The 17,595-nt window shown below is 46.3% G+C and overlaps 1 protein-coding gene across 1 annotated transcript in view; it reads left to right on the forward strand.

The window, feature by feature from the left end:
• Positions 1-468: 468 nt before the first annotated feature.
• Positions 469-17,595, forward strand: part of MYCBPAP (MYCBP associated protein) — a 29,211-nt gene continuing 12,084 nt past the window's right edge. The window contains exons 1-12 of the mRNA XM_081184540.1: positions 469-608; positions 2,761-2,888; positions 3,213-3,381; positions 3,545-3,651; positions 9,034-9,214; positions 9,892-10,007; positions 11,198-11,348; positions 12,642-12,757; positions 12,948-13,078; positions 13,608-13,713; positions 15,475-15,664; positions 16,984-17,171. Of these exons, the coding sequence (XP_081040666.1) occupies positions 557-608; positions 2,761-2,888; positions 3,213-3,381; positions 3,545-3,651; positions 9,034-9,214; positions 9,892-10,007; positions 11,198-11,348; positions 12,642-12,757; positions 12,948-13,078; positions 13,608-13,713; positions 15,475-15,664; positions 16,984-17,171 (1,635 nt within the window). The 5' untranslated portion in view covers positions 469-556. The remainder of the gene's footprint in view (positions 609-2,760; positions 2,889-3,212; positions 3,382-3,544; positions 3,652-9,033; positions 9,215-9,891; positions 10,008-11,197; positions 11,349-12,641; positions 12,758-12,947; positions 13,079-13,607; positions 13,714-15,474; positions 15,665-16,983; positions 17,172-17,595) is intronic.

Consider the following 17,595-nt stretch of genomic DNA (forward strand, 5'->3'; position numbering starts at 1 on the left):
AGACTAGATGAGACTTGGGGGTCCCTTCCAACGCTATGATTCACAAATGAACCAGGAAGGCAAGCAGGGAGCCACTACTTAGCAGGCATTGCCGCGCAACACAGCGGGTGCTTTTTCCTTGGAGCCTATGCAGCAAAGCGCGTCTCACAGCAGCTCAACGCGCTTCCACAGCTGATCTGCAAAACCTGCTCAGCGAGGCACGCGCGCCCCACCTATTGCCACGGGGTTTTGCACGGCTGCGCCGGCGCGCGCGGAACACTGAGCCCGTGCGCCGAGCCTTGCGCATGCGTCCGGGGACCCGCGCTTTCCTTCCTCTCCCGCACCCTTCCATCGGCGTGTGTGGGCGTGGTTCTCCGCTGCCTAATTGGTCCCCCCCCCGAGCCCCGCCTGGGGGGGGGGAGGAGAGAGGGGAGGAGCTGCCGCCGCCGCCACCCGGGCTGTTAGAGGAAAAGTCGTTGCCGTGGAGACGGGAACGCTGCGGGCGGCGCGCGCGCGCCTGCTTTTGCGGGGAAAGTAGCGGTTCCCGCGGGTAGCGAGAGCTGGAGGGAGCCTGGGCATGATGAACAAGCCGGGAAAGAAGGACTCGCGCACCAGTAAAACGCCCCCCGGTAGGAAAGGGAATAATAATAATAATAATAATAATAATAATAATAATAATAATACTCAGCCCATCTGGCTGGGTTTCCCAGCCGCCTTGGGAAGGAAGCCGCCTTGCATTAAGCTCGTCATGGAGAGAGCATTTAATTTAAAAACAAAAGGTGCCCACAGGAGGAGCTTGCAGGGCGCTCTAGGGCCATTTTTCATACCACGGCGAAGGATGGAGGCAGGGGTGCGAAACTTGAATAAAATAGGGGGGTGGCGGGGCAGGTAAGCCCCACCCTGCATAATCGATCACATAACATGGCGCGCACACACCATTTGGCAGTGCCCATCAACTTTGCCGGGGTGGGGGGGCTCGGCCCCTTCAAATATTTTATTGGGGGCCTCGAAGTTGGATTCTGTGGGACGGAGGGGATGGGGCATGGGGGCTTATAGCTGGTATTTTACCCTCTAAGAGGCTGGTATTGAACGTTTAGGAACTTCCGTCTCTGATCTTAGAAGTTGCATACAGTGGTACCTCGGGTTACATACGCTTCAGGTTACAGACTCCACTAACCCAGAAATAGTACCTCGGGTTAAGAACTTTGCTTCAGGATGAGAACAGAAATCGTGCTCTGGCGGCGCGGCAGCAGCAGGAGGCCCCATTAGCTAAAGTGGTGCTTCAGGTTAAGAACAGTTTCAGGTTAAGAACAGACCTCCGGAATGAATTAAGTTCTTAACCCGAGGTACCACTGTATTCAAGCAACATAGGAAGTTAGTTACCTTCCCGTTGTTGACCCGTAATGGCTGGCAGTCAGGGGTACAAACAGCTGAACTTGGAGTTGCCAGGAATTGAACCTGGGCCTTATGCACTATAACCTTAATTATCGTTGCACTTTTCTATAAGTTCTACAGGTTCCAGGATTAAGTGTTTGCTCAAACTAAGCCCCTTTCAGCTGAGGCATATGCTGGCAAAAGCTCCAGAGATCTCAGTCCTGGGATCACCATCTTCACAGAGGCAGAAAGTGGCAACAAAAGGGTGGTAGAGTCAAGCACAGTAAGAGAACAGGGTGCTGATTCTCCCGTGAGAGATCTTAACCGGGGTGTGTGTCTGCAAAGTGAGTGTGGGGCCATCATTCAGTGGCCTTTCAGTTGGCGGTTACAGTAATTTCTGACAGTAGAAAGAAAGTCCTTCTGCACTTTGTGTCGAATTAATTTACAGAATTCGCTGCCACAAGAAGTGGCAATGATCACTGGCTTGGTTGGCTTTAAAAGGGGAGTAAACCAACGTGCAGAGGATAGGTCTGTGGCAGAAGTGTGTGGCTTCCATCAGGTCTCTGTGTAGAAAGAGATGTACTTCTCTAATAAGGCATAAACTTTCCTGTAAGGAAGCACAGAAATTCTTCTTTTTTTATAAATTTTTTATTGGTTTTACAAAATTTTTAAACAATACAAACAAATAAAAAGACATACAAACATGTATAATTTCATAACCTTTTTTTCATATCCCTCACTTCTCGGACAGAAATTCAGTGCTTAAATGTGTCATATGGTACATGTTTTTGTACAGGAGAGCTGCAAAAAGCATGGCGGGTTGACACAAGGAACCCCTTCTTTTCTGTGATTGTCCTGAGATGTTGGAATGCTTTGCCCTAGGAAATGCGGCTGGATATGAATCCGTGGATTAAATTACCTGCCTTGTTTTGAAGCTATAAGCCATAGTTTCTGGGTTTGTCCATAACAGGAAGCTGCTGGTTAAGTGCTGGGTCCTGGTTTGTTCCAGGCATAGGCAAATTCCAGCCCTCCAGATGTTTGGGACTACAATTCCCATCATCCCTGACCACTTGTCCTGTTAGCTAGGGATGATGGGAATTGTAGTTCCAAACATCTGGAGGGTGGAGTTTGCTTATGCCTGGTTCAGCCGCTCATGCAAAGGGAGAATTGAAGTGGCCAGGAAGAGTCTTGCAACATCCCACATACAACTCATGCATATTCTTGGCTTGTTGGGTAGGAGTGTGACCTGTATCTGGATTGAAGCCAGAATGTTGTGTGATTCCAATATACACTAGGGATGGAGCAATACTTTTTCTTTGCCCTGCGATTCTACCGAACTTTAAACAATGTTTTCAGATTGATGAGTGAAATGGAATTTTTGTAGAAAACGAAGGAATTGTGTTTCAGAAAAGAAGAGGCAAAAAACATATGAGCAGCCTTCCTCTCCGGTTCAAGAAGAGCCGGAACCTGTGAGCTGTGTATTGCAAGGAGATGAAATCCAGGCTCTAGCCATCAAGTTGGAAGACTTGGAAAAGGTGGGTATAGGATGTCAGCAGTCTTTGTGGAAGGCTAGGGTAGCTTCCTAGTGGTGCAGGAATCAAACTGCTAGCACATTAGTGAAGCCAAACAGGGTCTGGTGTGGTTTCGAATTGGATGCGGAACTGTGTGTTGAGATTCTTGCATTGCATGGTGTTGGACTACAATACCCTAAGGTCCTTTCCAACTCTACAATTCCTTCTTTGTTTTTCTCTCCTAAGAATTTCTTTTACCACCTGAACGTGTAAATTTTTTGCCATGGATCCCAGTTTCATGTTTCACTCTAGTGATAATTTCATTGGGGCTGTGTTTTGTTTCGGTAGCTCCGTACTGCACAACTGCCTCAAGAAGAGAAAGAGAAAGAGAAAATTCCTGTGACCAAGAAGTACCTCATTCGCAAATCCAAGCCCCAAGAAGTTGGGAAGAAGGCATATTTCCTGGTTGCTTATCCAACTACTTCAGATGAAACCAAGAAATCACTGCAATATTCTGGTATAGTCAATCTTCAGTTTTTATTCCAGAGTGACCTATGCTAGTTATTGGAAATTCCTGAATAGTTGTTGGAAGTTTTGGTTTTTTTAAAAAAATATCTCTGAGGTTTGACCTATACAATGGGTCTGATCTATGATTTATTGTTTTGCTGTCTTTGTTGTAGGTCTAGAAGAACCGGTTGTTGATAATTTTGGATATATCCTCCCCCATAGCATATTAGGAACTCTCCAGGAATTCAAGCAAGAAGCTACAAAAAGAGGACAGGATCAGGTTGGTTTCAGCTGATGTATGTAGTATTATTTTGCGGGTTGATTGAGCAGGCATCCCTCAAGGACCTTTTTATGCCAGCAGAACCATGTAGCTGTTTAAACTTTCTAAGCCTGCCATTTTACTGGTGATTTTGTCTGACTTCCTCCATTATATATAGAGAGAGACAGACAGACAGACAGACCTACTTTTATCCAATGCAGCACTAAGTAAGCATCTCATCAGAGCAAAGATATATGCTTTTGGAACAGGACGTTCTCATTCTGTCCCATGTGTCTCACACCTTCCTCAAATCTGCTCTGGAGGGTTAGGGGGAACCTCCAGAACAGATTTAGAGGTTGAATAGGAGGGTGGGGAGTCCTGTAAAGGGACCCCTGACCATTAGGTCCAGCCGTGGCCGACTCTGGGGTTGTGGTGCTCATCTCACTTTATTGGCTGAGGGAGCCAGTGTACAGCTTCCAGGTCATGTGGCCAGCATGACTAAGCCGCTTCTGGTGAACCAGAGCAGCGCACGGAAACGCCGTTTACCTTCCCGCTGGAGCGGTACCTATTTATCTACTTGCACTTTGATGTGCTTTCGAACTGCTAGGTTGGCAGGAGCAGGGACCGAGTAACGGGAGCTCACCTCGTCGCGGTGATTTGAACCGTCAACTTTCTGATCGGCAAGTCCTAGGCTCTGTGGTTTAACCCACAGCGCCACCCGGGTCCCTACCAAGTTCTTAGGAGCTTTCTATTCCGGTTTGGCTCTTGTGTGTCCTTTGGCTGGTGCCAGCCTCCATTTCATCGTGGTATCTCCCTGTTCTCCATTCACGTGATCTGTGAATTCTGACCCTCTGGGAGCTATACATTCAGGATGCATCAGGAGAGCTCACCCTGTCGCGGGGATTCGAATCGCCGACCATCTGATTGGCAAGCCCTAGGCTCTGTGGTTTAACCCACAGCGCCACTCACATCCCGGGGAGTCCTGTTACACAAGCTTAAAACCTAGCACAGATGGGACACTTTTAGATTGGATACAAGTCATGAATACCTTTGTGCATGCCCAGAACAGAAAAAAGTCAGGGGAAGGACTCATTGAGGTGAGCCACATCACTCACCTACTGCTGCTCCAGATACATTCCATCAGGCTCTGCCCGCTGGTGCAGATGATGAGTGGCAGAATGGCAATGATGGTAGAGAATGGGACTCTTAATCTCAGGGTCGTGGGTTTGAACCCCACATTGGGCAAAAGATTCCTGCATTGCAGGGGGTTAGACTGGATCCTCCTTGTGGTCCCTTACAATTCTATATTTTTTTTATTTAAAAAATAATAATTAAAAATTTCTTAGATGATGATAATAATAATTTATTTGTACCCCGCCCATCTGGCTGGGTTTCGCCAGCTACTCTGGGCGGCTTCCAACAAAGATTTAAAATGCATTAAAATGTCACACATTAAAAACTTCCCTAAAGAGGGCTTCCTTCAGATGTCTTCTAAATGTCAGGTAGTTGTTTATCTCTTTGACATCTGGTGGGAGGGCATTGTCTCTCTTGTTGTGAGACATTAGTGTTGCATGCAGTAGTAGGTTGGGAAGGAAAGAAGGGGAGGGGGGAATGGTGGGTGGGGTGGCGTGGCAATGCTTCTATTCTTCTGCTCAGTGTATGTGTGGGGTTTCATGTGAGCGTCACTTGTGCGGGTTCTGTTTCTATTTGCTTGTTCGATTTCCTTGGTGGAGAGAGGTTGGGGGCGGTCTAGGGTGTGGTTGGTTGCCTTTGGTTGGCTGTAGTGAGATTTGTTTAGTTGTGTGAGATGGTGGGTTTTTGGGTCAGGTTAGCCATATTGATTTGTTTGCTGTCAGCGGATTCTTGTTGTTGTCTTCCTGGGCTATGTACGTGATAAAGGGGAACTATACCAGTATGAAGGTCAACTTTACAATTCTATGATTGTGACTGAAAAATCTGGGCTATAACAGGCCCAATAAAGATCCAGGAACATCTGGATGCGGCCAACCTGTTTGCAATATAAGGCTTCTGTCTGGAATTGCCTGGAGTTATGTGTTAATTTAACATCACAGTAATCCGAGTTTATGCACCAACTACTGGTGCTGAAGAAACTGAAATTGACCAATTCTATGAAGACTTACAAGACCTTATAGAAGTGACACCAAAGAAGGATGTTCTGCTCATTATAGGGGATTGGAATGCTAAAGTAGGGAATCAAGAGATAAAAGGAACAACTGGCAAGTTTGGCCTTGGAGATCAAAACGAAGCAGGGCAAAGGCTAATAGAGTTCTGTCAAGAGAACAAGCTGGTCATCACAAACACGCTTTTCCAACAACACAAGAGACGACTCTACACATGGACATCCCCAGATGGGCAACATCGAAATCAGATTGATTATATTCTCTGCAGCCAAAGATGGAGAAGCTCTATACAGTCAGCAAAAACAAGACCTGGAGCTGACTGTGGCTCAGATCATCAGCTTCTTATAGCAAAATTCAAGCTTAAACTGAAGAAAGTAGGAAAAACCACTGGACAGGTAAGATACAATCTAAACCAAATCCCTTATGAATACACAGTGGAAGTGAGGAACAGGTTTAAGGATTTAGATTTGCTGGACAGAGTGCCTGAAGAACTATGGGTGGAGGCTCGCAACATTATACAGGAGGCAGCAACTAAAACCATCCCAATAAAAAAGAAATGCAAGAAAGCAAAGTGGCTGTCCAACGAGGCCTTACAAATAGCGGGGGAGAGAAGGCAAGCAAAATGCGAGGGAGATAGTGAAAGATACAGGAAATTGAATGCAGATTTCCAAAGAATAGCAAGGAGAGACAAGAAGGCCTTCTTAAACGAGCAATGCAAAGAAATAGAGGAAAGCAACAGAATGGGAAGAACCAGAGATCTGTTCAAGAAAATCGGAAATATGAAAGGAACATTTCGTACAAAGATTACCATAATAAAGGACAAAAGTGGTAAAGACCTAACTGAAGCAGAAGACATCAAGAAGAGGTGGCAAGAATACACAGAGGAATTATACCAGAAAGATATGGATGTCTCGTACACCCCAGGTAGTGTGGTTGCTGACCTTGAGCCAGACATCCTGGAGAGTGAAGTCAAATGGGCCTTAGAAAGCACTGCAAATAACAAGGCCAGTGGAAGTGATGGTATTCCAGCTGAACTGTTTAAAATTTTAAAAGATGATGCTGTTAAAGTGCTACACTCAATATGCCAGCAAGTTTGGAAAACTCAGCAGTGGCCAGAAGACTGGAGAAGATCAGTCTACATCCCAATCCCAAAGAAAGGCAGTGCCAAAGAATGCTCCAACTACTGCACAATTTCACTCATTTCACACGCTAGCAAGGTTATGCTTAAAATTCTACAAGGAAGGCTCAAGCAGTATGTGGACCGAGAACTCCCAGAAGTGCAAGCTGGATTTAGAAGAGGCAGAGGAACCAGAGACCAAATTGCAAACATGCGCTGGATTATGGAGAAAGCTAGAGAGTTCCAGAAAGACATCTACTTCTGCTTCATTGACTATGCAAAAGCCTTTGACTGTGTTGACCACAGGAAACTATGGCAAGTTCTTAAAGAAATGGGAGTGCCTGATCACCTCATCTGTCTCCTGAGAAATCTCTATGTGGGACAAGAAGCTACAGTTAGAACTGGATATGGAACAACTGATTGGTTCCAAATTGGGAAAGGAGTACGGCAAGGCTGTATATTGTCTCCCTGCTTATTTAACTTATATGCAGAATTCATCATGCGAAAGGCTGGGCTGGATGAATCCCAAGCCGGAATTAAGATTGCCGGAAGAAATATCAACAACCTCAGATATGCAGATGACACAACCTTGATGGCAGAAAGTGAAGAGGAATTAAAGAACCTTTTAATGAGGGTGAAAGAGGAGAGCGCAAAATATGGTCTGAAGCTCAACATCAAAAAAACGAAGATCATGGCCACTGGGCCCATCACCTCCTGGCAAATAGAAGGGGAAGAAATGGAGGCAGTGAGAGATTTTACTTTCTTGGGCTCCATGATCAGTGCAGATGGTGACAGCAGTCACGAAATTAAAAGACGCCTGCTCCTTGGGAGAAAGGCGATGGCAAACCTAGACAACATCTTAAAAAGCAGAGACATCACCTTGCCAACAAAGGTACGTATAGTAAAAGCCATGGTTTTCCCAGTAGTGATGTATGGAAGTGAGAGCTGGACCATAAAGAAGGCTGATCGTCGAAGAATTGATGCTTTTGAATTATGGTGCTGGAGGAGACTCTTGAAAGTCCCATGGACTGCAAGAAGATCAAACCTCTCCATTCTGAAGGAAATCAGCCCTGAGCGCTCACTGGAAGGACAGATCGTGAAGCTGAGGCTCCAATACTTTGCCACCTCATGAGAAGAGAAGACTCCCTGGAAAAGACCCTGATGTTGGGAAAGATGGAGGGCACAAGGAGAAGGGGACGACAGAGAATGAGATGGTTGGATGGTGTTCTTGAAGCTACCAGCATGAGTTTGATCAAACTGCGGGAGGCAGTGGAGGACAGAAGTGCCTGGCGTGCTCTGGTCCATGGGGTCACGAAGAGTCGGACACGACTAAACGACTAAACAACAACAACAACAAATGTGTTAATTAGTGATAAAGTTTGCAGTCACACAAACTTTTAATGTGATAAATAAATAGTGGGTGCATTGCATGAGGTCAGTATCTTGCCTATTTGAGGGTTGTTGTTTTTTCGCTGTTGTGCCCTATACAGTGGTACCTCGGGTTACAGACGCTTCAGGTTACAGACTCCGCTAACCCAGAAAGTTAGCGGGAAAGATGTTGGGAAAGATGGAGGGCACAAGGAGAAGGGGACGACAGAGAATGAGATGGTTGGATGGTGTTCTTGAAGCTACCAGCATGAGTTTGATCAAACTGCGGGAGGCAGTGGAGGACAGAAGTGCCTGGCGTGCTCTGGTCCATGGGGTCACGAAGAGTCGGACACGACTAAACGACTAAACAACAACAACAACAAATGTGTTAATTAGTGATAAAGTTTGCAGTCACACAAACTTTTAATGTGATAAATAAATAGTGGGTGCATTGCATGAGGTCAGTATCTTGCCTATTTGAGGGTTGTTGTTTTTTCGCTGTTGTGCCCTATACAGTGGTACCTCGGGTTACAGACGCTTCAGGTTACAGACTCCGCTAACCCAGAAATAGTACCTCGGGTTAAGAACTTTGCTTCAGGATGAGAACAGAAATTGTGTGGCGGTGGCAGCAGAGGCCCCATTAGCTAAAGTGGTACCTCAGGTTAAGAACAGTTTCAGGTTAAGAACGGATCTCCAGAACAAATTAAGTTCTTAACCCAAGGTACCACTGAATGGGAATTAAAGCCTGCATCACTGTTTTTGTTTTTCCTCCCCCAGGTAGCAAGACTAGTTCCTGATGAATTACTTCATGGAGCGTCAGTCCAACTTTTGGGGAGGTTCAGAGAGAAGCGCGAGGAAGAAAAGAAAAGCGCCCCGTCACCTTCGCAGCAGCACATGGCCCTTCAGAACTGGAACCGCAACATGATGCTCAGGAGGATGCAGCAGAAAAGGCTGTGTGGTAAATAAAATATTGCAGCAAGCGAGTTGCAGGCATTCCCAAATAAACCTAGATGCACCCATGTTAGTGATGGCGGCTGATGGCACTCACTCCAGTGCTGACAAGTGCCTTTTCTATCTTTGACTGGAGGGAAGGTTTTAAGTAAGGGAGACAGTGTGGTGTAGTGGGTAGAGGACTGGACTAGGAGCAAATTCCCACTCGGCCATCAAGCTCACTGGGTGTGACTTTTGGGGCCGGACACTTTCTGTCAGCCTAACCTACCTCACGGACTTGTTGTGAGGATAAAATTGAGAGTTGGGGAGGGGGGAAAGTAGAGATGTGCACGCCACCTTCTGAGCAACTTGGAGAAAAGGTGGGGTGTATATTCCGTAATTAATAATAAGTGATTCTAAGTGTGGAGCTATAACCCAGAGCATAGGGCACGTGCCATGTGGATTTCCTAGACCTCGAGATAATAATAATAATAATAATAATAATAATAATAATAATAATAATTTATTTATAATAATAATTTATTATTTATTAATATTCTCTGGGCGGCTTCCAAAAGAATATTAAAATACTGTGATACATCAAACATTAAAAGCTTCCCTAAACAGGGCTACCTTCAGATGTCTTCTAAAAGGGACTGGCCTGCAGCACGAGAACAACTGTCTGCCTGTTTGTTTTGTTTTTAGAATGTCTCCACAAATCGGAAAGCAGGCTGCTGATGAACTTTGCAGAGAGTTACAGAAAAATCCAGGAACAGCGTACTCTAATTGACCGCAGCCTCCCTTTTCTGTACCTCGGAAAGGTGACTGTTCCTGATAGCTTACTTCGGGTGACGTTTGAGGAGACTTGTGACAAATTCCACGTCTGCGTAGTTAAGCGTGTTGTGCACACGCACCCTCGAAGTACAGTGGTACCTCGGATTACATACGCTTCAGGTTACATACACTTCAGGTTACACATTCCGCTAACCCAAAAATAGTGCTTCAGGTTAAGAACTTTGCTTCAGGATGAGAACAGAAATCGGGCTCCGGCGGCACAGCAGCAGCAGGAGGCCCCATTAGCTAAAGTGGTGCTTCAGGTTAAGAACAGTTTCAGGTTAAGAATGGACCTCTGGAACGAATTAAGTACTTAACCCGAGGTACCACTGTATTTGGGGGTGGGGGGTGGAATGCAAGTTAGTCAGCTGGGCTTGAACCATTGCTCCAAATGCACCCCCGCAAATGGTAAGATTAAGGTGTTGAATACGGATGTCGAAGGCAAATGTTTAGCTGTAGCAAACCTTTGCAGCAGCACGTGAGATTTGTCTGGAGCAAGGCAAACTATGAGCCTTGGGTCAAATAGCCAGACTAAGGCAAACCGTGGCTTAGCTCACGGCAAGTTCAGCAGGGAGGGAGGAGAAAATAATACAGTCACAGCCTCCTCTCCAGGAACTTGCACGCTTGTACATTCATGCAAAGTCATGGTTTGGCTCAGCTTTGCATGAGAACCTTCTTGTTACTTCTTAGCTTCAGAACGGTAAGATCGGCAGATGGGAAAGGCACAATAACTCTGCAGTATTTTCTGTAACATAATCATAAAAAATTAACATTCAGTCAACATTTTATTTCTGTTTCAACATGCAAACATTAAGTCACCATTTAGTTGTTTTTAATATCTACTTCATCAGATTTGTCATATGCCTTGGTGCCTTTTCACGTCACTGATTTTGAACTTTCGTTGGCTGTGTTGCTTTGAGTGATTTTTTAAAAAGTAAACTAGAAAAGCAGGGTCATAAATACAGAGATAATATCAAAGCAGGGTTTGATGGAGAGTAATTACAGATAACAAGAAGAGGTCAGGAGGTCACTTTGGTCATCCTTAAACCGAGCAGCTCTTCATAATCCTGAGTCGTATCCTTACCTTGTGTTCTTATTTCCCCCGCGTTGTACCCACATTTTATCCTGTGTCGCAAAACCAAACCAAAGCTATGTGACCTTCTGCTTTCTTTCCTAGGGCTTCAATGTAGGGACTGAATTCTGGAACCAGCCTGTTCTCATTGGAGATGAGGTCAATGGACTGGCGGTGACAATGGGCCAAAGCGAGCTTGGCTTCCCAGAAGAAGTCACTCACATTGGCAAACCTCGCAGCATCTGGAAGGAGATGGGTGAGGCACCACGAGCCTATCGGGCTATCCGGGGGGGGGGGCAGGTTGCCTAGAATGACTTCAAAGGGGTAGAGTCATTTCCTGTTCCTTTGTTGCAAATGTGATCTTGCAGTCATCCTGCATTTGGGCAGTGGCGCGGCATCCACCTGCGGCACTGTTTGCCGTCGGGCCCTAATAAGGACTACTGAGATGGTATATACGAAAAAAATTTGGAGACCGCTTTTCTGCATTGATAGAATGTCCCTACTATTCCCAGCCAGGATTAATATTAAGCAGGTGTGTGCAGGCAACAGAATAGAGCAGGCATAGGCAACCTTTGGCTCTCCAGATGTTTTGGACTACAATTCCCAAAACATCTGGAGGGCCAAAGGTTGCCTATGCCTGCAATAGTGCAACTTGTACAGCACGTTGGCGACAAATATTCACACAGTTGTTCAAAAATAATTTTACACCATTTATCAAATATGTGCGAAAGAGACGGTTACTTACAAAGTGCCATGAAAACTTACAAACTAGCGGTACCTAAAATAAAGTGAACTTGCAATATCAGATTTTACTAGGTTCTTACAATTTCTTCACTCAGTTTTTCATTTTTTTCTTGTTTTTTAAATAAGTTCAAGAAGATTCAAGAAAAGGGTAAGTTCAACGTTGTTCCCGGTAGCTGTGAGGTGCTGATGAAGCAGCATATGAAGTAATAAATAATAGAGTGCCAGCGTTCTATCCCTGTTTCGCCCTAGTAGTCCAAGAAATTGTCTCTTTGGCGGATAGCACACTCCCTGAGCACAGTTTTCTGGGCTTCTTCAGTTGTCTTGTGCCATTGATGCGTCTACTAGTGCTAAATATCTTTAAAGAGACAATTTCTTGGCTTAAGCATACAAGACTGAATAGCCAACCCCAACAAATTGGCCCCACCGGGGGCGAAACAGCAGCCTCTCAACTGCATGGACTGCCCTCCCCCCAAAGTCTGAAAGCAAAACCTGAATGCTAGATTCCTGTAGAGGAAAATGATCGCAGCATGCTGTTAGGTGCCACCACATCTGAGTGCTTTCCCCCCATTGCTGATTATCTCATATGAGGTGGTGCAGGGAGGGGTTGTGTGTTTGTACCCAGAAAAGCCATAGAAATCTCCAAGCTGCTTGGGAGCTAGATTTTCTGTTCAGATCAGCTTGAATCAGTCAGAAACTGCTATAGCTAAGCTCGCAGCTTGGCATTCATGAGCACATTTTCTATTGAGAAACCTTAAAGCTCAGTGAGTGTATATATCTGTGGGTCACATTTGGGCGTTCCCCACAGGTACCAGACCTTCAAAATACCTCAGTTTCCATCGCACCTGGGAGAAGAGTCTCTTTCTGAAGCAGCGGCGAAACGAGTTAAAGGATATCTTAGAAAAGCTGGATTTTTACAACCCGGTATGGCGGCAATAATTTCAATGCGCAAGGCTGTTCATACAAGGCCAAAGTATAACTTCTCGGTAGCTTTCCCCTTGTTTGTAATGTAAATTGTGTTTGGATGTTCTGATTTTCCTTTTAAACCATAGAAACAAAGCCAACACAAATCACAGCACATTTTCTCCCCCTACTCCCTTTCCCTCGAGTTAAGGACCTGGATGGCCTGGAAGTTGTAAGCAAAAATCACCCATACACCAGTGTAACGGCAGAGAGTCTGTCCTCCTTAGCAGAAGAAGAAGAAGAAGAAGAAGAAACTAGAGAATTTCCTGAAGAAAAACACTGGTTAGTAGTGTTTGGCTGAGGGCGGGTAGATGAGAGGCCTGGAACAAAGCCTGACTTTGTGAGGACAGCATGGTTTCCCCAAACCCGTATTTCCCATAAAACATTCATTCTGGGGCAGCAGGTATTTGCAGGGCGGGGGAATTAGTGAGTGCAAGGGACCGCTTAACCTTTTCCCCACCCTCCAATTCTTCTATGCAACACCCTCCCCATTTTATTTTACTTTACCCATTCAGGCTCTGAAACCCAAAGTGAGTTGGGGCTTGGCTCTCCTCTTCTTCTCTTGATGACATGCCTTATATATCTCCATATTTGATTTAAAGTATGTACCCCTCCAGCAGTGGCCTGCACGCAACAATTCTTCATTTAAGAAAACTCTTTAAGTTAGTGAGTTTTTGGTCACTTTGGTTACCAAGAGAAGAAATTACCGATCAGAGACAAAAAAAATTGACTAAATCTTGCTGAGCTACATAATTGACCTTGAATGATTTTCATTTTCATCATGATTTTATTTTTTTGCTGTATTTATTAGGGACCCATTAGCAAAGTACCCAGATGTGGTTTCAGCACCAGTGTTGGGCCCGTCTCTGAAGTTCTGCGAACAACCGGCTCGCTGGATCAACACCACTTCTGAAGAGGTGGGGGGCTTGTCGTGGTTGGCATCCGTCTGTCTCGAGAGTGCGCCTTTGGGGGGTGAAGTCAAACCGTTGGAAGGGAACTGCTGCCTCCTGCATTGTTCTTGCTGCGTTTGCAGTACCAAAGGGACCTCTCCAGGGTGCAAGCCCTGGGCAGTGTGGATGGAGATCCTGGGCTGCCCAGGCGGCAAGACCCCTCCCTCAGCCTCGCTGATGTGGTCCAAAGCAAAGGAAAGCATTACATTTGACACCGGCTTGGCTGCAGGAGTTGCCACTCTGGAAGTGTAAAAGATGCCATCCAGCTGCCATAAGGACTCCACTCTGGATTTGCGTCGGGCTTATTCCTTAGCCTTTTCTTCTCCCAAAGATGTCCCGCGAAGCAGTGAGCAGTTTACTCCCAAAGCCTTTCTCACGAATGAGTACAATCTCAAGTCAGTGGAGGTTTAGGGTCAGAGTTTTCCTTCTCCTAGACCAGGGGTCAGCAAACTTTTTCAACAGGGGGCTGGTCCACTGTCCCTCAGACCTTGTAGGGGGCCGGACTATATTTTTTTTTGGGGGGGGAATGAACGAATTCCTATGCCCCACAAATGATGCCCCACAGAGATGCATTTTAAATACAGTGGTACCTCAGGTTACATACGCTTCAGGTTACAGACTCCGCTAACCCAGAAATAGTAACTCGGGTTAAGAACTTTGCTTCAGGATGAGAACAGAAATCGTGCTCTGGCGGCGCAGCAGCAGCAGCAGCAGGAGGCCCCATTAGCTAAAATGGTGCTTCAGGTTAAGAACAGTTTCAGGTGAAGAACGGACCTCCGGAACGAATTAAGTACTTAACCCGAGGTACCACTGTAAAAGCACACATTCTACTTCTGTAAAAACACCACAAATAATCCAGAGATGCATTTTAAATAAAAGGCCACATGTTTTTACTCATGTAAAAACATGCTGATTCCTGGACCGCCTGAGAAGGCGATTGGGCCGGATCTGGCCCCCGGTCCTTAGTTTGCCTACCCATGTCCTAGATGGGCTGCCTTCCCAGGTTGATGAGCCCCACCTGCCCCTCAATTCCCTCTACAGCACGTGCAGAAACTGCCTTCTTGACCGTTGGACCCGCTGTTGGTCTCATTCACTCAATCCACCTGCCTTCGCATGCAGGAGATGCAAGAAGTCCCTAACTCACCAAGGGTTTAAGACCCATCGGCTACCCTCACCTGGTCTAGCTGACAGGTTTAAGCTGATTTCGGGCATGTGATCATTTGTTGCATGCTGACAGCTTCTAGGAGCTGGAGGTACGAGGGCAGGAAAGAGGTAGGCTAGGTTTTTAAAATCGTCCCCAAATCCATGCTGCCCTCCAGATATTAGTGGACTCCAACTCCCATCAGTCGCAGCCTGCATGGCTAAGGGTGAGGGATGATGGGAGTTGTAGTGCACAATGTTTAAAGGGCACCTTGTTAGCCGCTCCTACTCTAGCCTTGTGTCTTGTTTCCATTCAGTTTGTAATCATGTAAGGGTACCCAGTGATGCAACAAAAGCTGCCTTCCAAGGCAGATCCTTTCCATGTGCTTTGAAGAATGTTCAAAATGTTCATGGGTGTCACATTTTCTGGGTTTTTGTTTGCCGAAAGAGATGTAACAGAATCAGGAAGCAGCACTGGCTTTGGCCCTGAGCTGCTAAGGTTTTTTGGGGGGTAGGGCAGTGTGGTCATCCCAGGCAAACTTGACGATTTCTGGCATCCTTATGTTTTGTTTGCTTTCGGCCCAATAGGGTGAAATTGGCATCGCTGCCCGGGTCACCTTTGAAATTCTAGTAGGTGAGAAAGCTGAATCTCTGCTCACTGTGAGCAATGACGGCACGGCTGCCATCTGGTATGATTGGCGAAGGCTGCCTCAACCCTTTAGCTTTCAAGAGAAAAAAAGGAAAGACATGCAGAATTTTTACTTCAACACCAGATCAGGTAGGTGATTCCTCCTCCTGTCCCCAGTCGACATTTGCAGCATCGATAAAAATGCCAAGTGCAGGCAGACAGGCAGGAGAACCTCCTTAGGAGGTTGAATTGAGCATAACAGTTCTGATCTCAAGTATAAGTTTGATCGTCTTTGTGCCCTGGTGGTAGCTAGCAGGTCATCTTAGCTGCTTAAAGAGGAAGAGAGGCTGAGAGTGGAATTCAATGTTGTGATCTTATAGTCATTCCATCTGTGCAAACATGACTCCCCTACTTCCACTCCTCCCTGTGCACTATTCTAGGGTTTCTCCTAACCCACCCAGAGCTAATTTCTGGGAGTGGCTTCTGACTGTGCTTGTTAGGTGACTCCCGCCTTCCACCCATTCTATTTGCATGTGGTACTTCTGTGGCCGGGACGCGGGTGGCGCTGTGGGTTAAACCACAGGTCGGCGGTTCGAATCCCCGCGATGGGGTGAGCTCCTGTTGCTCAGTCCCTGCTCCTGCCAACCTAGCAGCTCGAAAGCACATCAAAGTGCAAGTAGATAAATAGGTACCGCTCTGGCGGGAAGGTAAATGGCATTTCCGTGCGCTGCTCTGGTTCGCCAGAAGCGGCTTAGTCATGCTGGCCACATGACCCAGAAGCTGTACACCGGCTCCCTCGGCCAATAAAGCGAGATGAGCGCCACAACCCAAGAGTCAGCCACGACTGGACCTAATGGTCAGGGGTCCCTTTACCTTTACTTCTGTGGCCAGGCATTGAGGCAAAGGGGATCCTCCTGGGTGCCAAATGAAGAAAAGCTGTTGGATGTTGTAGAGTCACATGGGTGTACTTCAACCAGATGGTTAGGATCCTGACCATTTGTGCCTAGAGCCTAGTGTCAAAAGTTTGCAGTCGGTTGGATGTGTTTTGTCCAAGGCCAGGTCATTATGCACTGACTAAAGCGATTCTGCTGAACTCTGCCTAATACGTCCCGGTCCAAGGAGCATGATATGTATAAGACAAAATTAAGAGGAAGGCTGACACCAGAGGATGAAGATTATATGCAGTATCCTGGCAAAAGGCCACCTAATAAACTGAAATCATTGTCTTCCTTCTATTCCTCCTTGGGCCATTTCGCACACTACACAACGACAAAGGCACACTTAGTGGCGCCTCTACATGAAATAGGGGGCTGTGGTCCATCCTTGAGGACTCTTGCTTGTTGATAGATGGGGATATGAATCTGAAGATATGTGAATGAAAACTAAAGCAATGTGTCAAGTGGCTGTCAGAGGAGTTTCCTTGCCAGTGGAAACTGCAATGCATCCCTGTTCCCTTCTGTTCCTGTTAGGCGTTATCCTACCTAGAGAAACCAGGAAGTTTTCTTTCATCTTCAAGGCGATTAATGCAGGCATCTTCACAGAATCCTGGGAGTTTGGCACTCGTCCTGTGTTGTTAGGAGGTGCTATGTTGCAAGTGACCCTGTGGGGAATTGCTGTGTATGAAGATATATCAGCTGATCTCAGGAACGAGATAGAGGTAATCAAACAGGGGCTGCGAACATTGTGGGTTATCGGGTGCTCTAAGGTTAGATGTCTTTTGTGAGATGAGTAGGCTTGAGCACACATTCTGTTTGCCCACGGGGAAAGATACCTTCCTTGTCATGGTCACACGGATGAAAGAATGCCATCGGGGATTTCCTTAGAGCAGGGTTGGTTAGCCTGTGACCCTCCAGGTGTTGCTGGAAACTACGGCTCCCATCATTCCTGACCATTGGCCATATTGGCTGGTCCTGAGGGAAGTTGAGTCCCTCACCACCAAGTCCTTCACTGTCACTGAAAGATTCAGGACTATGCCTCTCTTCCGTAGGGTACAGTTTGCATGCAAGCCTGCAGTTCTCACATGTTACCCTGGATCTTTTGACATTAAGACTTGATTGCGCTCCAGATTTTGGCACCCCCAG

The sequence above is a fragment of the Podarcis bocagei genome (assembly GCF_964188305.1).
Source record: "Podarcis bocagei genome assembly, chromosome: 2".
In the NCBI taxonomy this organism is placed as follows: Eukaryota; Metazoa; Chordata; class Lepidosauria; order Squamata; family Lacertidae; genus Podarcis; species Podarcis bocagei.